Source organism: Scyliorhinus torazame, chromosome 6, assembly GCF_047496885.1.
Source record: "Scyliorhinus torazame isolate Kashiwa2021f chromosome 6, sScyTor2.1, whole genome shotgun sequence".
Lineage (NCBI taxonomy): Eukaryota > Metazoa > Chordata > Chondrichthyes > Carcharhiniformes > Scyliorhinidae > Scyliorhinus > Scyliorhinus torazame.
The window spans coordinates 80,798,481-80,822,984 of NC_092712.1; the positions used below are offsets into that span (position 1 = coordinate 80,798,481).

The 24,504-nt window shown below is 43.4% G+C and overlaps 1 protein-coding gene across 2 annotated transcripts in view; it reads right to left on the reverse strand.

Moving 5' to 3' along the window:
• The window catches only part of mtpap (mitochondrial poly(A) polymerase), a 65,269-nt gene that overhangs the window by 32,423 nt on the left and 8,342 nt on the right, over positions 1–24,504 (reverse strand). For both annotated transcript variants that reach the window (XM_072508382.1, XM_072508381.1), the window contains exons 3-4: positions 21,755–21,988; positions 19,966–20,190 (exon numbers count right to left, since the gene is read on the reverse strand). In XM_072508382.1, the coding sequence (XP_072364483.1) occupies positions 19,966–20,190; positions 21,755–21,988 (459 nt within the window). The remainder of the gene's footprint in view (positions 1–19,965; positions 20,191–21,754; positions 21,989–24,504) is intronic.

Sequence of the window (24,504 nt, forward strand, 5' to 3'; positions counted from 1 at the left end):
CAAATATAACCCCTCTATCCAAGGGAGGGAGGCTGAAAACATCATTTGTGGGGACGTTGTTACAGTGTTACAGCTGGGAACTTAGAGAAACTCAAGGTAATCAGAAGAATCAGCATGGTTTTGTAAAAGGAAAATCATGTTTACCCAATTTATTGGAGTTCTTTGAAGGAGTTCTTTGTGGATAAAGGGGGCCTGTAGACGTGCTGTCCTTGGATTTCCAGAAGGCATTTGATAAGGTGCCACACATCAACGGTTACTGCAGAAAACTAAAGCTCATGTTGCAGGGGATAATATATTAGCATGGATAGAAGATTGGTTGGCTGCAGAAAACAGAGTATGCATAAATGGGTCTTTTTCTGGTTGGCAGGATATGACGAGTGGAGTCCCACAGGGGTCTATGCTGAGCCCTCAATTTTTAAAAATTTATATCAATGTCTTAGATTACAGGAATGAAGGCATGGTAGCCAAGTTTGCAAATGACAGGTAGGAAAGTATGTTGTGAAGAGGTTCCCCCCCCAATTCCTTGATGCTATACTCGGTCAAGTGCTGCCTTGATGCCAAGGGCAGTCACTCTCACCTCACCTCAGGCATTCAGCTCTTTTGTTCATGTTTGAACCAAGGCTGTAATGAGGTCAGAAGCTGAATGTCCAGGTGGAACCCAAACTGAGCGTTCGTGAGCAGGTTGTTGCTGAGCAAGTGCCACTTGATGGCATTGTTGATGACTCCTTCCATCACTTTGCTGATGATGGAGAGTAAACTGATGGGGAGATAATTGGCTGGGTTGGATTTGTCCTGTTTCTTGTGTACAGAACACACCTGGGCAATTTTCCACATTATCGGGTAGATGCCAGTGTTGTAGCTGTACTGCAACATCTTGGCTAGGGGTTCTTCAGTACTATTTGTAGTATCCAGTGCTTTCAGCCATTTCTTGATATCTCGTGGAATGAATCGTATTGGCTGAAGACTGACATCGGTGATGCTGTGGACCTCTGGAGGAGACAGAGATGCATCATCCACTCAGCACTTCTGGCTGAAGATTGTTGAGAATGCCTCAGCATAGTTTTTTGCACATGTGCTGGGCTCCTCCATCATAGAGGATGGAGATATTTGTGTAGGCTCCTCCTCCAGTTAGTTGTTTAATTGTCCACCACAATTCATGGCTCGCTGTGGCAGGACTGCAGAGCTTAGACCTGATGCATTCTTTGAGGGATCGCTTAGCTCTGCCTATTACTTGCTGCATATGCTGTTTGGCACACAAGTAGTGCTGTGTTGCAGCTTCACCAGGTTGACACCTCATTTTTCGGTATGCCTGATGTTGCTCCTGCACTCTTCATTGAACTAGGGTTGATCCCTGGCTTGGAACGACGGAGGTTGAAGGGCGACCTGATAGAGGTCTACAAAATTATGAGGGGCATAGACAGGATAGTCAGAGACTTTTTCCTAGGGTAGAGGGGTCAATTACTAGGGGGCATAGGTTTAAGGTGCAAGGGGCAAGGTTTAGAGGAGGCAAGTTTTTTTTTTATTTTATTTTTTTATACACAGAGTACTGGGTGCATGCCTGGAACTCGCTGCTGGATGGTGGTGAAAGCAGGAACGATAGTGACGTTTAAGGGGCATCTTGACAAATACATGAATAGGATGGGAATAGAGGGATATGGACCCCAGAAGTGTAGAAGATTTTAGTTTAGACGGGCAGCATAGTCGGCGCAGTCTTGGAGGGCCGAAGGGCCTGTTCCTGTGCTGTACTTTTCTTTGTTCTTTGGTGGTAATGGTAGAGTGGGGGATATGCCAGGCCATCAGGTTGCAGATTGTGGTTCAATATAATTCTGGTGCTGCTGATGGCCCATAGCGCCTCTTGGATGTCCAGACTTGAGTTGTTAGATCTGTTTGAAGTCTATCCCATTTTGCACGGTGGTAGTGCCACACAACACGATGGAGGGTATTCTCAATGTGAGGGTGAGGAGGGGAATCTTCTTGAAACGTACAAGATACTGCGAGGCCTGGATAGAGTGGACGTGGAGAGCATGTTTCCACTTGCACGGTGGTAGTGCCACACACGATGAAGGGTACCATCAATGTGAAATCAGGACTTTGTCTCCACAAGGACTGTGCGGTGGTCACTTGAAATGAAATGAAAATCGCTCATTATTACAAGTAGGCTTCAAATGAAGTTACTGTGAAAAGCCACTAGTCGCCACATTCCGGCACCTGTTTGGGGAGGCTGGTACGGGAATTGAACAGTGCTGCTGGCTGCCTTGGTCTGCTTTCAAAGCCAGCGATTTAGCCCTGTGCTAAATAGCAATGTACAGATGCATCTGCAGCAGGCAGATGCGGTCAAGTACGTTTTTCCCTCTTATTGGTTCACTCACCATTTGCTGCAGTCCCAGGCTAGCCGCTATGTCTTTTAGGACCAGGTGGTACGACTGAGCCACTCTTGGTGATGGACACTGAATATCCCCACCCAGAGCATATTCGGTGCCCTTGCCACCCTCACTGCTTCCTCTAAATGGTGTTCAACATGGAGGAGCACTGATTCATCAGGTGATAGTGGCCGGTACGTGGTAATCAGCAGGTTTCCTTGCCCAATTTTAACCTGAAGCCATGAGACTTCATGGCGTCCAGAGTCGATGTTGAGGACTCCCAGGGCAACTCCCTCCTACCTATGCTGGGTCTGTCCTACCAGTGAGACAGGACATACCCAGAAATGGTGATAATGGTGTCTGGGACATTGTCTGTAAGGTATGATTCCGTGAGAAGACCATAAGACCATAAAACATAGGAGCAGAATTAGGCAACTCGGCCCATCGAGTCTGCTCCGCCATTCAATCATGGCTGATATTTTCTCATCCCCATAACCCCTGATCCCCTTATCAATCAAGAAGCTATCCATCTGTCTTAAAGACACTCAGTGATTTGGCCTCCGCAACCTTCTGCGGCAAAGAATTCCACAGATTCACCACCCTCTGGCTGAAGAAATTCCTCCTCATCTCTATTTTAAAGGATCGTCCCTTTATTCTGAGATGGTGTCCTCTGGTTCTAGTTTTTCCTACAAGTGGAAACATCCTCTCCACATCCACTCAATCCAGGCCTTGCAGTATCCTGCAATTTTCAATAAGATCCCCCCCTCATCCTTCTAAACTCCAACAAGTACAGACCCAGAGTGCTCAACCGTTTCTCATACAAGCTCTTCATTCCAGGGATCATTCTTGTGAACCTCCTCTGGACTCTTTCCAAGGCCAGCACATCTTTCCTTAGATACGGGGCCCAAGACTGCTCACAATACTCCAAATGGGATCTGACCAGAGCCTTATACAGCCTCAGAAGTACATCCCTGGTCTTGTATTCTAGCCTTCTTGAGATGAATCTAACATTGCATTTACCTTAACTGCCGACTGAACCTGCACGTTAACCTTAAGAGAATCGTGAACAAGGACTCCCAGGTCCCTTTGTGCTTCTGATTTCCTTAGCATTTCCCCATTTAGAAACTAGTCCATGCCTAAATTCCTCCTTCCAAAGTGCATAACCTCACACTTTTCCACATTGTATTTCATTTGCCACTTCACTGCCCACTCTCCTAGCTTGTCCAAATCCTTCTGCAGCCCCCTTGCTTCCTCAGCTATCTCTTTTAGGACCCTGGGGTGTAGTCCATCCGGTCCAGGTGACTTATCCACCTTCAGACCTTTCAGTTTCCACAGAATCTTTTCCTTAGTGATGGCCACTGCACTCACCTCTGCCCCCTGATTTTCCTGGAGCTCTGCCATCCCACTGATGTCTTCCACCGTGAAGACTGATGCAAAGTAACCATTCAGTTCGTCGGCCATTTCTTTGTTTCCTATTATTACTGCCCCAGCCATGTTTCCCAGTGGTCCAATGTCTACTTTTGCCTCTCTCTTACCTTTTATATATTGAAAGAAACTCTTACTATCTTCTTTTATATTACTAGCTAATTTGTGCTCATATTTCACCTTCTCTCCCCTTTTGCTTTTTTAGTTGTCCTCTGCTCGCTTTTAAATGATTCCCAATCCTCTGGTTTCCCACTAATCTTTGCCATTTTGTATTCTTTTTCTTTTGCTTTTATGCCGTCCTTGGCTTCCCTCATCAGCCATGGATGCCTTGTCCTCCCTTTAGCATGTTTCCTCCTCCTTGGGATGAATTTCTGCTGTGCCTCCCGAATAACCCCCCAAAACTCCTGCCATTGCTGTCCCACTGTCTTCCCTGCTAGTCTCCTTTTCCAATCAACTCCAGCCAGCACCTCCCTCATGTCTTTGTAGTTCCCCTTATTTAATTGCCGTTACATCTGACTCCAGCTTCTCCCTCTCAAACTGCAGGGCAAATTCTATCATATTGTGGTCACTGCTCCCTAAGGGTTCCTTCATCTTAAGATCCCGAATCAAGTCTGCCTCATTACACATCACCAAATCCAGAATTGCCAGTTCCCTAGTGGGCTCTACCACAAGCTGCTCCAAAAAAAATCTCGGAAACATTCCACAAATTCCTTTTCATGGGATGCACTACCAACCTGATTTTCCCAGTCGACATGCATACTGAAGTCGCCCATAATTATTGTGATATTGCCTTTTTTACATGCTTTCTCTATCTCCTGATTTATTTTCTGCCCCACATCCTGACTGCTGCTAGGGGGGCGGTACATAATTCCCATCAGCCGTCTGTTTACCTTTACGATTGCTCAACTCTACCCACAGAGATTCTATGACTTCTGATTCAATGTCACTTCTTGCTATCAATTTAACTTCATTCCTTACTGTCAATGCAACCCCATCCCCTTTGCCCATCTGCCTGTCCTTTCGATAGGACACATAACCTTGTATATTTAGATCCCAGCCCTGATCCCCTTGCAGCCACGTCTCTGATGCCCACAACATCGTACCGGCCAATTTCAATGTGCGCAACAAGCTCATTTACCTTGTTCCGTATACTGCGCACATTAAGGTACAACAACCTCAGTCCTACATTGGCCACCTCCCTTCTCACACTTATCACCTTTTTTGCTCTGCCCGAGGGTGATGTTCTATTATTTTTGTTCTCTTTTTCCCCTTCAGTTATGACACCTTCTAAGCTAACGCTCTGGTTCCCACCCCACCCTACCATATTAGTTTAAATTCTCCCGAGTGACAATAGCAAACCTCCCAGCCAGGATATTGGTGCCCCTCAAGTTTAGAAGCAACCCGTCCTTCTTGTACAGGTCGCACCTGCCCCGGAACAGATCCCAATAGTCCAGAAATCTGACACCCTCCCTCCTACGCCACTGGTTTAGCCACGTGTTTAACTGCACTATCCTCCTATTTCTAGCCTCACTGGCACATGGAACAGGGAGTAATCCTGTGATTACAATCCTAGAGGTCCTGCTTCTTAGCTTACTGCCTAACTCCCTGAACTCCTTCTGCAGGACCTCATCACTCTTCCTGCATATGTCATTATTCCCCATGTGTACTACGACCTCTGGCAGTTCACCCTCCCCCTTCAGGATGTCCTGTGATCGTTCAGAGACATCCTTGACCCTGGCACCAGGGAGGCAACATACCATCCTGGAGTCTCGTTCACTTCCACAGAAGTGCCTATCTGTGCCCCTTACTATAGAACCCCCTATAACTATCGCTCTCCTGCACTTTGCCCTCCCCTGCTGAGCAACAGAGCCAGTTGCGGTGCCACTGTTCTGGATGCTGTTGTTTTCCACTGATAGGCTATCTCTCCCCCCCCCCCAAACAGTATCCAAAAAGATATACGTGTTTGAGAAGAGGGCAGCCACAGAGGATTCCTGCACCGACTACCTGCCTTTTCTAGCGGTCACCCATCTGTGTGCCTGCACCTTGGGTGTGACCACATCTCTATAACTCCTATCTATGACACTTTCTGCCACCTGCATGCTCTTAATCCAACTGCTGCTCCAACCGAACCACGTGGTCTGTGAGGAGCTGCCATTCGTTACACTTGCTGCAGATGTAGTCGACCGGAACACTGAAAGCATCACAGATCTGCCACATCTCACAGTTGGAGCACTGCACCCCGCTGAGTGACATTTAAGCACTCGTTACATAATTTGAAATAAACACTTGAATTATTGTTAGATTGGGTTACAATTAACTCGATGGCCCTGAAGCTAGATTTTTAAATGTAAAATTAAATGCTAAATGCTAATCTCTGCACTCAGGTTTAGTCACTCCACTATCTAGTTAATCCGTTAGATTTGTTTTGCAATGTTATTTTTTTTCAAATTTAACAGATTCCCAACCAGCCAATCAGGTCACAGCTTTACTGTGATGTCACTTCAGTTTCTCTCCCCACCCCCACAATTTGACAAGGTATTAAAATCACTTGCCTATCCAGGATGCTCTTTGGATCTCTCCCTGCAGATTAACAGTTACAGGCCAGAAGAAAGAAAACAGAACGGTAGGGAAAAAGCACCTCCTCCTACTCTGCACCGATTTACCTCACTGCACCAAATTACCAAGTTTCAACCTCATTCCAGCTGTCTCACTCACTCAGGATGTCTCGATTTCACCGTGCGCAAGCTTACTTACAAGAAGGACTATTTCAGGCTGTTGCTTAACTAGTCTGTGAGATAGCTTTCCCAACTTTGGCATAAGCCCCAAGATGTTAGTAAGGAGGACTTTGCAGGGTCGACAGGGCTGGGTTTGCCATGGTCATTTCTGGTACCTGGTTCGATGCCGGGTGTTTGTCCAGTATAATTCCATTTTTGTGTTTTCGTAGCGGTTGAATACATCAGAGTGGCTTTCTAGGCCATTTCAGAGGGCATTTAAGAGTCAACCACATTGCTGTGGGTCTGGAGTCACATGAAGGCCCGATCAGATTTCCTTCCCTAAAGGACATTAGTGAACCAGATGGGCTTTTACGACAATCGACAATGGTTTCATGGTCATCATTAGACTGTTAATTCCAGATATTTTATTGGAGTTTAAATTCAGTCACCTGTCATGGTGGGATTTGAACCCTGGTCCCCAGATCATTATCCTGGGTCGCTGGATGGCTGGTCCAGCGACATTCAGATATAAAGCCTTTAGTTTTGTCCTTTCATGATTTTTGTAACCTCTAACCTCATGTGGTCATTGACTCTTAATATTTGTACTCTGTCCCTTCCGGTCATGGTCTTTTTATCAATTCCATATTATAGATCATAGAATTTACAGTGCAGAAGGAGGCCATTCGGCCCATCAAGTCTGCACCGGCTCTTGGAAAGAGTATCCTATCCAAGCCCACACCTCCACCCTATCCCCATAAACCAGTAACCCCACCCAACACTAAGGGCAATTTTGGACACTTAGGGCAATTTATCATGGCCAATCCACCTAACCTGCACATCTTTGCACTGTGGGAAGAAACCGGAGCACCCGGAGGAAACCCACGCACACACAGGGAGGATGTGCAGACTCCGCACAGACAGTGACCCAAGGCGGAATCGAACCTGGGACCCTGGAGCTGTGAAGCAATTGTGCTATCCACAAGGCTACCGTGCTGCCCCAGCTTTACTTTTGCCTCTTCTCTATTCTTTGGTTTACATCATCGTCTCAAATTTAATCCCTTGTCCCTACTATTTAGTTTAATACCCTCTCTGCTTGCCTAATTATGCAGCTCGCTAGAACACCTGCTCCAGCAAGGTTCAGGTTTAGACCATCTCAATGGTACAGACCCCACTTTCCCCAGTGCTGGTGCCAGTGCCCCACAAACCAGTACCCATTTCTCTCACACCAGACTTTGAGCCATGCATTTATTAATCTTATTTGGCCTGTGCAAATTTATATGTGGCTCAGGTAATAATCCAGAGACCATTAACTTTGAGGTTCTGAGGTCCCAGGTTCGATCCCGGCTCTGGGTCATTGTCCATGTGGAGTTTGCACATTCTCCCAGTGTTTGCGTGGGTTTCGCCCCCACAACCCAAAGATATTCAGGGTAGGTGGATTGGCCACACTGAATTGCCCCTTAATTGGAAAAAATGAATTCGGTACTCTAAATTTTTTTTTAAACTTTGAGGTTCTGCTTCTTAATTTGGTGCCTAGCTCCTCATACTGACTATGCAGGATCTCCTTCAGTTTCCCACCTGGGCCGTTGCTACCTACATGGACCATGACAGCTGGATCCTCCCCTTACTGTGCAAGCTCTTCTCTAGCCCTGAGCAGATGTCCTGAACCCTGGCACTGGCCAGGCATACAGCCAACAGGACTCTCACTCTTTGCTGCAGAAACAGTGCCAATCCCCCTCATGCTGTCCCTGATACCACTACAAGCTTTTCCCACAGCTCTACATACTACAAATCAACCCTTGGGGACTGTGAAAGCAATGCCGCTCTCCTCAGTAAGGTTCTTCATGATGTACAAGAACAAATTTTAAAATGAGGACAGGTCTTTTCATCATGTGTGATGAGTTTATCGCAAGTTTCTCCCCAAACAAATTTTGTTTGCTGCAGGAGAATATTTACCCATGTAACTCACAAAACTAAGGTGACAACAAAAGGCTCAACAGGGAATTCCCCGAGGCGAATAGTGTAGAGTCTTGCAAGTCATTGGTGACAGCTTGTTAGAATTGATTTCGGAGAGTCAGTCTCTCTGCACCAACTTGTCGCAGTTATTTTTGGCACACGTTATGTCTTCTCCTGTCTCTGCATGAATGAGTAGTTCAGTTGTTTCAACTTACATAACCATGGCTGTGACTAGATTTCCTAGAAAAATTAGACATTTGGTTCAATTGCTGTGAATGATTCCACAAATAATCCATGTTGAGGTGAAAATGAGGGCAGGGTATATGTGCTGTACACGCCCCTGTCTGCATCAATGGTGCAGAGGGGAGATAGTTGACAACTTCAAATTCCTGGATGTACGCATCACCAACATTCTGTCCTGGCCCACACACGTAGACGCTACCACCAAGAAAGCACAACAGCGCCTATACTTCCTCAGGAAACTAAGGAAATTCAGCATGTCCACGTTGACTCTTACCAATTTTTACAGATGCACCATAGAAAACATCCTATGTGGCTGCATCACAGCTTGATACGGCAACTGCTCGGCCCAAGAACGCAAGAAACTAGAGTCGTGGACACAACCCAGTCCATCACGCCTCCCATCCATTGACTGTCTTCACCTCCCGCTGCCTTGGCAAAGCGGGCAGCATAATCAAAGATCCCTCCCACCTGGGTTATTCGCTCTTCCAACCTCTTCCATCGGGCAGAAGATACAAAAGTCTGAGAAGATGCACTAACAGATTCAAAAACAGCTTCTTCCCTGCTGTTGCCAGACTCCTGAATGACCCTGTTATGGACTGCGCTAATCTCTCCACGCAGCGTTTCTACTATGCTACACTTTGCATGCTTCACCCGATGTCTATGTATTTACATCATGTATTTATAGTATGCCCTATGTTTTTTCATGTATGGAATGATCTGTCTGGACTGTACGCAGAACAATACTTTTCACTGTGCCTCGGTACACGTGACAATAAATCTGAATCTACTGAAACTGCTCAGAACTAGTTCATCAAGAGCAAATCTCACAATATGCACATATTCCCACAATTTATCATTGAAGAAGTCAGTAACCACAAACTAAATAAGTTAAATAAAATCAGAAAACACTGGAAATACGCAGCGCGCCTAGCATCATCTAAGGAGAAAGTTAATGTTTCAGGTGATGACCAGTCACTGATCTATTAAGTTAAACCTAGCACAGATAACTATAATATCACTAATTTGGGCGATGCACTTGGTTCATGATATTCTCATAAACATGTTGTGGCCCAAGTATATTCTCACAGACTTTATTTTTCGATGTTTTCCCTTCTAGATTCCAACATCATTGACATGCTTACTCCTTTAGTAGGATAAATCAAAGCCAGAGACTGCATGCTGCTGACGAGAGACTTGTGCTTTACCAAGTCGGATTAATATTGCCAGTCTTTTCCTCCAAGAATGAACTATTGCCTTGCAGAATGGAATCCACTGCTTTGTTTTTACAGCTGATGAATTATTGCACCTCCTACAGTGTGTAGTGGATATGTCCAGCAACAACAAACTTGCCCCAAATGGTTCAATGTTTTTTTTTTAATATGTAAATTAACTTGGATTAGAAACCTTACTCAGAAATTTCACACAAGGAGGCAGTGATGTAGTGTTATTGTCACTGGACTAGTAAACCAGAGACCCAGAGTAATGCTCTGGGGTCCCAGTTTCAAATCCTGCCACTGCAGATGGTGAAATTTGAATTAAATAAAAATCGGGAATTAAAAGTCTCATGATGACCATGAAACCTTTGTCGATTGTCATAAAAACCCATCTGGTTCACTCATGTCCTTCAGGGGAGGAAATCTGTCACCGTTACCTGGTCTAGCCTACAAGTGACTCCGGACCAACGGCAATGTGTTGATTAACAAGGGCAATTAGGGATGGGCAATAAATGTTGGCACAGCCAGCGATGCCCAAGTCCTGTGAACAAATTCGTTTTTAAATCTGGTTTCTCCAACTCTGAACTCCTCAGGGTTTTGGCTTTATCCACGTATGGTTGAGTTGTGCAGTGCACAGCTTACACAAAACAATCAATCTGGCTGCCTTATTATTCAGCAGAAACTTTGACCCTGTTTTGTTGGGGAGAAAAATGCTCCTGCAATAATAGGCACAATTCAATTTATACTCCCCTGTTCTATACCTTGTCTAGGTTGCTCTGGAGAAAAAAAAACTCAGCTTGGTCCTAAATTAAATATTCTAGAAACTCCAGTTAATGGCAAACAAGTCAAAGAAAAACATTGGTCCAGATGTTCCAGTTTGATAGCACTAAATTATCATGGACAGGGAGATACAGTAGATGGTCTATCTCAAATTAACAGGATATCACAAATGATAAATGAGACATTGTAACTTGGGATAAAATTCTCCCTACAACATTCACTTTGTTTAACCACTTACGGATACATGACCACTATAAAGGAAAGTGAAAAACAGATTTCAAATGATCTAATACGCTCCCTTCTTTCCCTTAATTACATTTGTAATACTTCAATTATACCATCTATAGGAATGGGATTAGCTTTCACTGACAGCCCCGAATTCTGCCTCTCCACCACCTCCCAAGACTCCTCGACTGACTCTGCACTCACGAACTATTTGTCTGAAATGACCTCGGAGATGAATCACAACTTCCTCCAACTCAACATTAGGACTAAAGCAGTTGGCTCCCATCAGCAATTGTTTTCTTGCCACTGATTTCATCCTTCTCCCTGCCATCGTCTTTTGTTACTTTGTTGTCTTTTATTACCCCAAAATGAGCTATAAAGCCGCAAATCGAGGTCCCCCCATTCTCCTCTGCAGCACCACCCACCTCTGTCCATCTCAGCCTTTCCATCATTAAAATACTAACACGTTGTCATGCTCAGACCTTGACTGCACCGATGCCTCAGTACTTATCTATCATCCTACTTCCTCCAGAAAGAAAATCTTGTCGAAGCTCTGCTGCATGTATCCTGTCCTGCCTGTCTATTAATGCCAATTCTCAACGACCTCTACAGGCTTTCTGACACACAATACAAAATTTTAAATCCTCACACTTGTCTTTATATCTCTCACTGGGCTCACACCACCCTGCAGTCCCGTCTGGTCTTGTATCATCTGCCAAACATTTGGTTTCCACTACTTATGCATTTTACACATTTCTTGGGAGTGCTGCAGTCCTAGTCTTACGGAAACTCCACTGTAAGCACTAACTCTACGTTTTTAAAAAGAAATCTGTTCACCAATCATTTCATTACACCACACCCTTCAACTTTGGGGCTGGTTTCGCACAGTGGGCTAAACAGCTGCAGAACAATGTCAGCAACACGGGTTCAATTCCCATACCGTACTCCCCTAACAGGCGCCGGAATGTGGCGACTAGGGGCTTTTCACAGTAAGTTCATTGAAGCCTACTTGTGACAATAAGTGATCATTATTATTATTATTCTCCCTTCCTGTTTAAATATTCTTATGGCAATAAAATTGCTGATTAAATCTCTGCAGGCACAAAATAATTTGACTACTTCACTTTATATGAATAATTAAGGAAGAACTTGCGTTTGTATAGTCCCTTTAAGCCCTTGGCACAGAATCTTTATTTAGCACAGTGGGCTAAACAGTTGGCTTCTAATGCAGAACAAGACCAGCAGCGCGGGCTCAATTTCCATACCTGCCTCCCCAAACAGGTACCGGAATGTGGCGACTAGGGGCTTTTCATAGTAACTTCATTGAAGCCTACACGTGACAATAAGCGATTATTATTATTATTATAACCTTTGAAGTAGTCACGGTTGTAAATAGTAAAAGCAAAAGCCAACTTTAGCACAACAAAGTTTCACAAACAGGAATGAGATGAATGGTCCGTTGATCTCTCAATGTTGCGGATTAAGAGACGATTGTCACTGGGAGCACTCCCTGCTCTTTTCTGAACAGGGCCATGATTGTTTACACCCACCTGAACAGGCAGAAAGGGCATCGATTTAACATTTCGCTGAAATACACTATTACTGACAAAACATCACTCACTCAGAACTACACTGTCTACCGAGATGGTTGGTGTCCCTCTGACCTTCTTTTGTAGTCACTATTTTTATATGGCCGGTGCAGTTAAATTTCTTTTCAACGATAACTCCCAGGATGTTGAGTGGAGGAATCAGCAATAGTAATGCACTGAATGTCAAGGTGAGAGGATTAGATTCTCTTTTGTGAGGAATGGTCATTGCTGGGCACTTATATGGCACAAATGCTACTTGCCACTTATCAACCCAAGTCCAAATGTTGTCCAGGTCTTCTTGCTGCATTTCACATGGACTGATTCCTGACCTCTTATCTGATACGGTTCCTTGATGCCAAGGGCAATCACTCTCTTACTTCACCTCTGGATTTCAACTCTTTTTTCCATGTTTGTACCAAGGCTATAATGAGGTCAGGAGCTGAGTGGCTCCAGTGGAATTCAAACTGAGCATCAATGAGCAAGTTATTGCTGTGTAAGTACAGCTGGGTATCACTGTTGAAAATCCCTTCCATCATTTTGCTGACGATTGAAAGTAGACCGTAGTGGCAATAATTGGTCAGGTTGGATTGGTCTTCCTTTTATGGACAGGTCATACTTGGGCAACCTTCCACATTGACAGGAAGATGCTAATATTGGAGCTTGGCCAGGGGCATTGCTAGTTCCAAAGCTCAGGCCATCAGTATTATTGCCGGAATGCTATCAGGACCCAAAGTCTTTGCAGTGTTTAGTGCCTTCAGCCATTTTTTTAAACATTAAAGTGACTAGAGATATGGCATCTATAATGCTGGGGACGTCAGAAAAGGACAAGACAGATCATTCACTTGGTACTTCTGACTGAAATTGGCAGAAAATGCCTCAGTCTTTCCTTTTGCACTGATGTGCTGGACTCCCAATCATTGAAGATGGTAGATAATTGTGGAGCCCCCTACTCCAGTTAGTTGTTAAACTGTCCACCACATTCACAACCGGATGTGGCAAGACTGCAGAACTTTGGTCTGATCTGTTGGTTAGGGGATTCGTTGGTTCTGTTTATCACATGCTTCTTCCACGCTTTGTTATGCATGTAGTCCTGTGCTGTAGCTTCATCAGGTTGACACCTCATTGCGTGGTGCTCCAGCATGCCCTCCTATCGCACAGAGCTGTTAATCTGTTTTTTTTTTAATTTAGAGTACTCAATTAATTTTTTCCAATTAAGGGACAATTTAGCGTGGCCAATCCACCTACCTTGCACATCTTTGGGTTGTGGGGCGAAACCCACACAAACACGGGGAGAATGTGTAAACTCCACGCGGACAGTGACCTAGAGCCAGGATCAAACCTGGGATCTCGGCGCCGTGAGGCAGCAGGGCTAACCCACTGTGCCACCGCGCTGCCCTCCTGCTAATCTGGTTTGATGGTTTATGTGAGGGCTTATGTTCCCAGATCTGTTCAAAATCTATCCCGTTTCACATAGTGGTAGTGTTGCATAATACAATGGAGGGTATCCTCAATGCGAAGACTGTACTTTGTCTCTACAATGATTGTGTAGTCCTCCTACTACCATACGGGCAGATGCACCTGTGACAGGTGGAGCGGTAAGGATAAGGTCAAGTCATTTTTTCCCTCACCACTTCCGTCGACTCAATCTTGTAACTAAAGGACTTGGTCAGCTCAATCAGCAATGATTCTATTGAGACATCTTGGTGATGGACTTTCAAGTCCTCAATACATTCTGTGCCCTTGCCATCCTCAATGCTACTTCCAATTGTTGTTCATCATGGTTGAATCATCAGCTGGTGGGTCCATCTTGCCAGTAAGACAGAACATTCCTGGGATGGTGATGACTCAGACATAGCCCAACTCAACAAATTATACCTTACAGAAAATATCAGGCTGTAGCTTGATTGGTCTATGGGACAACACTCCCAGTTTTTGCACAAATGCCCAGATATTAGCAAGGAGGTTCTCCCAGTGAGCCAGAGAAGACACAGCCAGCGTAAGACAGAACCAAGAGTGAGTTTGGGAATTTGAATCGAGGTGGGAATTCGAAGCTGGGTGGGGAGAAAGTACTTTTTATCCCTGGTAAGTGACTGGTAAGTATTGTTTCTGTTTTTCTGTTTCTTTTCATTGGTATATTTATTATTTTTTTTTTTTTGTTTATTTATTTAATTTTTGGGGGGAAATTGTAATTGTTGAAGTTAACCAAAGGTTTAAGTCATGGCAGGAAATCTCAGACCCGTGTCATGCTCCTCGTGTGCGATGTGGGAGCTCAGGGACACGTCCACTGTCCCCGGCTCCTTCACGTGCAAGAAGTGTGTCTAGTTGCAGCTCCTGTTAGACCGCTTGATAGCTCTGGAGCTGCGGATGGACTCACTTTGGAGCATCCGCGATGCTGAGGACGTCGTGGATAGCACGTTTAGCGAGTTGGTCACAACGCAGGTGAAAGGTACTGAGGGAGATAGAAAATGGGTGACCAAAAGACAGAGCAAGAGTAGGAAGGCAGTGCAGGTGTCCTCTGCGGTCACCTCCCTGCAAAACAGATATACCGCTTTGGATACTGTTGAGGGAGATGGCTCACCAGGGGAAGGGTTGGGGGGGGGGGCTGTTTGCTAGAGCTGTTGGGGAGAGTTTAAACTAATGTGGCAGGGGAATGGAAACCGATGCAGGAAGGTAGTAAAACAGGGACAGAAACAAAAGGCAGTAAGGGGGAATGTGTAAGACAGAGAAGCCATAGTCAAAAATCAAAAAGGGTGACAGTACAAGGTACAGTGACTGAGGGGAGCTCAGTGAATAGGACCAGGAATACTAAAAGGAATAAAACAGGAAGTGAAAACATTAATGGTAAGCGATGCGGCAGGTTGTTACATGAAGATATGGGTTCAACGACAAGGAAAATTAGGAGAAAGGTTAAGAGGAAATATAACTTAGGAGAGGTTACTGATCGAGGTGTTCAGATTCAGAACAGAGGTAAAAAAGCCAACATAAGTGTACTTTACCTGAATGCTCGTAGTATTCGGAATAAGGTAAACGAGTTGATGGTGCAAATCATCGTGAATGACTATGATTTAGTGGCCATTACTGAAACATGGTTAAAGGATGGTCACGACTGGGAGTTAAATATCCAAGGGTATCAAACTATTCGGAAGGACAGAATGGATGGTAAGGGAGTAGGTAAGGGAGGGTAAGGGTGTAGCTCTGTTATTTAAGGATGACATCTGGGCAACAGTAAGGGATGACATCGGTGCTATGGAGGATAAGGTGGAATCCATTTGGGTGGAAATCAGGAATAGTAAGGCGAAAAAGTCACTGATAGGAGTAGTCTATAGGCCACCAAATAGTAACATTATGATGGGGCAGGCAATAAACAAAGAAATAACTGATGCATATAGAAATGGTACAGCAGTTATCATGGGGGATTATAATCTACATGTCGATTGGTTTAACTAGGTCGGTCAAGGCAGCCTTGAGGAGGAGTTTATAGAATGTATCCGCGATAGTTTCCTAGAACAGTATGTAATGGAAGCTACGAGGGAACAAGCGGTCCTAGATCTGGTCTTGTGTAATGAGACAGGATTGATTCAGGATCTCATAGTTAGGAATCCTCTCGGAAGGAGCGATCACAATATGGTGGCATTTAAAATACAGATGGAGGGTGAGAAGGTAAAATCAAGCACTAGTGTTTTGTGCTTAAACAAAGGAGATTACAATGGGATGAGAGAAGAACTAGCTAAGGTAGACTGGGAGCAAAGACTTTATGGTGAAACAGTTGAGGAACAGTGGAGAAACTTCCAAGTGATTTTTCACAGTGCTCAGCAAAGGTTTATACCAACAAAAAGGAAGGACGGTAAAAAGAGTGAAAATCGACCGTGGATATCTATGGAAATAAGGGAGAGTATCAAATTGAAGGAAAAAACATACAAAGTAGCAAAGATCAGTGGGAGACTAGAGGACTGGGAAATCTTTAGGGGGCAACAGAAAGCTACTAAAAAAGCTATAAAGAAGAGTAAGATAGATTATGAGAGTAAACTTGCTCAGAATATAAAAACAGATAGTAAAAGTTTCTACAAATATATAAAACAAAAAAGAGTGGATAAGGTAAATATTGGTCCTTTAGAGGATGAGAAGGGAGATTTAATAATGGGAAATGAGGAAATAGCTGAGGAACTGAACAGGTTTTTTGGGTCGGTCTTCACAGTGGAAGACACAAATAACATGCCAGTGACTGATGGAAATGAGGCTATGACAGTTGAGGACCTTGAGAGAATTGTTATCACCAAGGAGGTAGTGATGGGCAAGCTAATGGGGCTAAAGGTAGACAAGTCTCCTGGACCTGATGGAATGCATCCCAGAGTGCTAAAAGAGATGGCTAGGGAATTTGCAACTGCACTAGTGATAATTTACCAAAATTCACTAGACTCTGGGGTGGTCCCGGCGGATTAGAAATTAGCAAACGTGACACCACTGTTTAAAAAAGGAGGTAGGCAGAAAGCGGGTAATTATAGGCCAGTGTGCTTAACTTTGGTAGTAGGGAAGATGCTGGAATCTATCATCAAGGAAGAAATAGCGAGGCATCTGGATGGAAATTGTCCCATTGGGCAGACGCAGCATGGGTTCATAAAGGGCAGGTTGTGCCTAACTAATTCAGTGAAATTTTTTTAAAGACATTAACAGTGCGGTAGATAACGGGGAGCCAATGGATGTGGTATAGCTGGATTTCCAGAAAGCATTTGACAAGGTGCCGCACAAAAGGTTACTGCATAAGATAAAGATGCATGGCATTAAGTAGAAAGTAGTAGCATGGATAGAGGATTGGTTAATTAATAGAAAGCAAAGAGTGGGGATTAATGGGTGTTTCTCTGGTTGGCAATCAGTAGCTAGTGGTGTCCCTCAGGGATCAGTGTTGGGCCCACAACTGTTCACAATTTACATAGATGATTTGGAGTTCAGGACCAAGGGCAATGTGTCCAAGTTTGCAGACGACACTAAGATAAGTGGTAAAGCAAAAGTGCAGAGGATACTGGAAGTCTGCAGAGGGGTTTGGATAGGCTAAGTGAATGGGCTAGGGTCTGGCAGATGGAATACAATGTTGACAAATGTGAGGTTATCCATTTTGGTAGGAATAACAGCAAAAGGGATTATTATTTGAATGATAAAATATTAAAACATACTGCTGTGCAGAGAGACCTGGGTGTGCTAGTGCATGAGTCGTAAAAAGTTGGTTTACAGGTGCAACAGGTGATTAAGAAGGCAAATGGAATTTGTGTCCTTCATTGCAAGAGGGATGGAGTTTAAGACTAGGGAGGTTATGCTGCAATTGTATAAGGTGTTAGTGAGGCCACACCTGGGGTAGTGTGTTCAGTTTTGGTCTCCTTACATGAGAAAGGATGTACTGGCACTGGAGGGTGTGCAGAGGAGATTCACTAGATTAATCCCAGAGCTGAAGGGGTTGGATTACGAGGAGGTCGAGTAGACTGGGACTGTACTCATTGGAATTTAGAAGGATGAGGGGGGATCTTATAGAAACATATAAGATTATGAAGGGAATAGATAGGATAGATGCGGGCAGGTTGTTTCCACTGGCGGGTGAAAGCAGAACTAGGGGGCATAGCCTCAAAATAAGGGGAAGTAGATTTAGGACTGAGTTTAGGAGGAACTTCTTCACCCAAAGGGTTGTGAATCTATGGAATTCCTTGCCCAGTGAAGCAGTAGAGGCTCCTTCATTAAATGTTTTTAAGATAAAGATAGATAGTTTTTTGAAGAATAAAGGGATTAAGGGTTATGGTGTTCGGGCCGGAAAGTGGAGCTGAGTCCACAAAAGATCAGCCATGATCTCATTGAATGGTGGAGCAGGCTCGAGGGGCCAGATGGCCTACACCTGCTCCTAGTTCTTATGTTCTTATGTTTGCGGTTTTGACAGGGCAGCATGCGCCATTATTGTTATTGGCGCCTTGGTCAATGCTGGTGGTCCAGTCAGTTTCATTATTTTTGGACTTTCCTGTAGCAGTCTGATACAAGGACATTTAAGAACCAACTACATTGCTGTGGGTCTGGAATTATATCTGGGTCAGGTCAAATAAGGATGGAAGATGGTGTAATTCAGAAGATACATTAAATTAAGGTTGTGCGTCTGCCTGAAGCTTTCATAAAGAACATGACAGTCTCTGGGTACCCTGGTCAGTATTCTGTCAACCATAAAAATATTTGGGAAGGACAGACAGAACAGCAACGAGAAAGCAGAGCACTGCTGAATGAGTGGTGTGGCGAGGTATCTTATTTTTCATATTTAATTTTTAATTTCTGCTGGACGACCGTGCGCTTATTTAAGGTCATCGACCTGAAACGTTAAACTCTGCTCGTGTCTCTCAACAGGCATGCCAGACCTATAGAATAGTATCAGAGAATGAATACAGCTCAGGAGGCCATTCAGCTCATCATATCCATGCCAGCTCTCTGCAAAAGCAACTCAGCTAGTCCCCCCATCCCACTCTTTCCCTATAGGCTTGTCAGGTTATTTTTTCAGGTGCTTATCTGATTCCACCAGTCGTAGCCAGTGCTATCCAGATGTTAACCACTCGCTGCATAAAAATGTTTCCTCATGTCAATGTTAGTTCTTATGCCAATCATCTTAAATCTGTGACCTCTGGCTCTCAAGCTTGTTTCCCTCTACCTCTGTCTGGATCTTCATTGATTTTGAAGGTCAAGTGCCTGCTGCATATTCCCAGCATTTTCTTTTATTTTAGATTTCCAGTAGCTTCAATAATTTGCTGATCTACTAAGTGATGCCAGAGCGTAAATATCCTATGGTGCACTGCAAAAGGGGAAGGAAAAAGCTTTATAACTCTGATTTATGGAAATAGACCAGCATGAAAGATAGTAGCTGAGGTGATGTGGATGAATGTGAAGGACACAGAGAGAAGCACAGCTGCATGGCAGCCGAAAGGGTGACAGTCATGAGAAATACAGCCTTTCCACACACCCTGGTCCTGCATTACCCAGGCCTACTGATGGCTTCTCTAAGCTGCCTCCCACTGTGCCCTTTCTCAACTCACGCCTCACACCAACCAACAATACCACACACCTCCCTACTCCTACTTGTTCATGCCACAAATTTCCTCTTTTGAACTTTCACCTCCATGGAGTCCACCCACCTCAAATGGTTATTTCAAGATTCGTCACTCTTTTCGCTTCTCCTTTCCATTTCGTCACCCACCAGGAGTTCACCAAACTATTGTAAAAGTCACTGTTTACCACTTGCTACATTTCTCATGAAAACTCTGCTCCCTATCCCAAAATTGCTCGACCCCATTACGGCCACCACGGTCAGGTTGCACAGGGCACCAGCTTCACTGCTTTGACTACTACAGTTTTACAAGTACCTAAAGGGTGCATTTTTTTCAATTGCTTTTGTATTATTTATGAGAAAAGAGAAATTTCATTTCCTTCACTGAAGTAATGTTATTACCTTAGTATTATTTCTTCCACTAATACTGTCCAGATCCAGAAACATGTCTAAGTCACAGCCAATCTTCCCAAAATTATTTACGGATGATCCAAACGGTTTAATTGAGCACTCTGGAAAGTAAGCAGCTGCAATGTCCTTCACTAGGGAGCACACAAGGAAACGAAGACGGGTATTCTCTTCCGTAATCTGGTACTCTTTGCAGATTGTGTATAATTGTTCATCTATCTAAGAGAGAAAAGATAAAAACAAACAATTAACTAATAGTACTCAGACAGCATGTCAACTTAGCAGAATTTGATGGATTTAGAAAATGATTTTCCTTTTTTTCTGCAATTTGACAGAAAGAATGACATTTATCAGCCATTTCGGAGTTGAAATATAAATGACAAAATTTGGTTTCCAACCAACATCTTTATGACCAAGAGTTGGAATAAATAAAGTTACACAACAGGCAAAGACATTAGTTAGAGAGATGAGCTTCTGATAGATATATTTTCATAATTTAAATAAGGAAACACAATACTGAAGCATTTGCAGTCTTGTTAGAAGGCTTATTTATAATGTGATAGCATTTGTTTCTTCTCACTCCCTTTTTCTTATCTTTTCTCCTAAGGATACAGACTTGTTGTTTAGCTCTAAGAATGTGAACTGCCCCATGTACCTTGCATGTCATGTACAAGTCTCAATATTTAATGTTCATTGACTATTCAACATCAGCAACATCACAGCCATGTTCACTCTCAGAAAGTGATCAATGGATAGCTCTCAAGAGTAGGAACCCTGGGTGATTTTCCCCCAATGAGCTCAATAGGCGAGGACGATTGCAGAACCTCTTACGCCACTGCACCCGGGATCAACTAACCCAGCCCCACCTTTTGTGGTCTGAATCAACTACAAAGTTTAACACTCAAATTATACTTGGAATCGTACACTCATTGCTGCTGCCTGACCTTAAAGGTCAAAATGCTCTGCACAATCCAGGTTTGAAGGGGCATAATCTACCTGCACTGCTGGTTGTTCTCTACAATCTCATAGTACAAAATTACTTCACACTTCCATTATTACTGATTTTCTAATACTGATTTAATATTTGGTGATGTGTGATGAGGCGTACCTAAATCTGAAACAAGGTAAATGAACTTGTATCTCACATTGAAATTGGCCGGTACGATGTTGTGGGCATCACAGAGACCTGGCTGCAAGGGGGTCAGGGCGAGAATCTAAACATCCAAGGAGATGTATTCTATCGAAAGGACATGCAGATGCGAAAGGGGCGGGGTTGCATTGAAATCACAAAATGAAATTAAATCATCAACAAGCAGCGATATAGGGTCGGACGGCGTAGAAATAATGTGGGTAGAGCTGAGGTATCACAAAGGGAAAAAAAGACCCTGATGGGATTTATGTACAGGCCCCTAGCAGTAGTCTGGATGAGAGGGAGGAAACAAATCAGGAGATAGAAAAGAGATACAAGAGTGACAATATTATAATAATCATGGGGGACTTCAATATACAGGTGGACTGGGAAAATCAGTTGGTAGCGAATCCAAAGAAAAAGAATACATGGAATGTCTTGAGATAGTTTTTTTGGAGGACTGAGTATGAGGACTCAGGTCCCACTGAATGTCAACATTTCCCAGTTTCCAAAGTAGATAACTTTACTTCTCAAAGTAGCAAAAACTACCCACAGCAGAGTGGTGATCAAAAAGTATAGTATTGTTACATTATCGTGGTCATGTAGCTTAGTCAAGTCCTCCACTGTATTTTAGCAATCTGACAGAAAACTTACACTCTCAGCCCCAGAAAGCTTCCTTAATAGTTCGTTAAGCGGGATGACGGCTTGTTTATGGCATGGTACAGAAGGACGTGCAGCAGAAAGCTCTCTTGGATGGCTATTTCTTAGGTTGAAAAACCTGGATTTGAACGGAACAGCACATTCATGCTGGAGGCTCGGGATACTGGAAATACGTTTCAGTGTTCCTATACTTTCCTTATCAGAAAATTCCACCACTGCATAAATACCCTGTAGAACACAAAGAAGAAATTAATAAATATGTACATTATTGCAGTTTTAAGAGATGCGAAAACAACTATTAGCCAAGCAATAAAATGAATGTGTAATATTTCATTATATGTGCATAAACTATTCTGAAAAGATTTCTTCATGCTCAATCAAATAGATGCCGTGAGTGGTTAAGCCATACAGACTGTGATGCAGGTGTCGCACATGAACTAAATAGCCCTGGGTAAAGCTGAAGGAGGAGAGAATAAAACTCTATTCAACAGTCACTGCTGAAAGATTGGTTGTGTGAATTTGGAGAGTGGAGGATCAGGCTTGGCTGTGATACACCTTGGCCTTAACAATAATGAAGTGTAGTCATGGAGAAAATGTTTCCACCTGTGGGGAGGCCAAAACTAGAGGTCATAAATACAAGACAGTTACTATAGGAATTCATGAGAAACCATTTTTCCCCCAAAAGTGTGGCAAGAATATGAAATCAAGTAGTCGATGCTCAGATGAATTAAGGGGAAGCTACATACGAGTGAAAGACGGGATAGGCTTAGATGAAAAGGGGATGGGAGGCGGTTGGTGTGGAACATGAACACTGGGATAGACCAGTTGAGCTGAATTCCCTGTTTCTATAAAATGCTGTAGACTTGATACAACTAGCTGACTCTTGCTGTCAAGACTCACAAGTGAATCCTAATAATAGGGAAAGGTAACAGGCTGGGGTTAATGGATGGAAGACCTGATTCAATGAAACTAATGTACTCAGTAAGGAGACAATGCGAGATGGAGAAAAAAATTCTTTATAAAGAAATAAAAGCTCTTAGCTTTTCCCAAAATTGTTGCAGTTACAAATGTATCTAATACACTGGGAACGTTAAAAAAAAATGCTGAAAAAACATTAAATTTCCCAGTAGTACCAGATTCTCACTTAGGATTGCGTAACAGAGGGTGGCATGGTGGCGCAGTGGTTAGCACTGCTGCTTATGACACCGGGGACCTGGTTCGATCCCTGCCCCAGGTCACTGTCTGTGTGGGGTTTTCACATTCTCCCCGTGTCTGTGTGGCTCTCACCTCCACAAACCCAAAAAGGATGTGCAGGTTAGGTGGATTGGACACGCTAAATTGCCCCTTAATTGGAAGAAAATAATTGCGTACTTAATTTTATTTTAAAGGATTGCATAACATATGGCAGCAGAGTTTGAATCCAGCCCAACCCGATGGGTCATCCTTCTCGAACACAAAAATGTTGGTTGGCTGGGCGGCAAACGGCGCAGTGGTTAGCACTGGGACTACGGCGCTGAGGATCCGGGTTCGAATCCCGGCCCTGGGTTACTGTCTGTGTGGAGTTTACACATTCTCCCCGTGTCTGCGTGGGTTTCACCCCCACAACCCAAAGATGTGCTGGTTAGGTGGATTGGCCATGCTAAATTGCGCCTTAATTGGAAAAAAAAAATTGGGTACTCTAAATTTTTTTATTTTTTTTAAAATGTTGGTTGGCTTAACTTTCCAACAATTGGAATCAGAAGCTATAGCGACAATGATTCTCTATTTTCTATAACATTTAGCACTCTGATCGATTCAGTTTCTTGGTTTAAAACCTTGATATTAAGGGAAAATATTTAGCAGTTTTATTTATAGTCTGACAGTGCCATCAACAGAGTCTTATATTCCTCAAGTCTTTTCGTAGCTGACTGAATTTGTTTGCTTAATTTCACATCAAAGTTGGAGAGAAACTTCTGAAATAATTAGCACGTTGAAAATGTCATGATCTTTGAGGTACCACAACATGTGGGACCCAGCTTGAGGTATTTCACTGCCTTACATCACTTTCCCTCCTGCTATAAATTAGGGAAGTGAGAAATATTCATAACCACCTCTGTTCCACCCTGACGAAAATTGCAGATTGAGAAAATTCAGAAAATGCTCGAGCTCATGTCATGTACATTATAGTTGTGCAAGCGTCCTTATAAACAATTTTCTAAAGCTATTAGTTTGGTGCAAAATGCGGGATTTCAGAGAAAATAATCAGTCTGAAATACAAAACCAAATCTATCGTGGCCACAATGCAAATTATGTGACATTCACATCAATAACCTAATTTAAGAAATCAACTGTTGCTGGTCTACATAATAAAATGTTCTCATTCCAGAAAGAAATAAGCCTTAGGGTACAAGACAGACAGAACATACACACAGACAAAATGTATTGCTTCCACTGTTGCCTGTCTGAAACAGAGAATTAAATTTGGCACCCACTTGGTTTGTAACAGAGTACAATGCAGCAGTGTGATTAGCCAGTCAGTGGAGAAGCCCATTGCACCAGTTTTAATGTAACCATATTGCAATAAAGATAACTGCAGTTAAGAATGCAATTGTAATCCCCAACATGTGCAAAAATTTATCTCCACGAAGAACACAACTGCAGAATTTTAGTTGCAAACCTAATGCTTCTTAAAAAAAATGTTTTCCTCCAGATTTTTATGACTACGGAAGGTTGTTTGCCAGACCCTGATACAAATTAATCCTCGT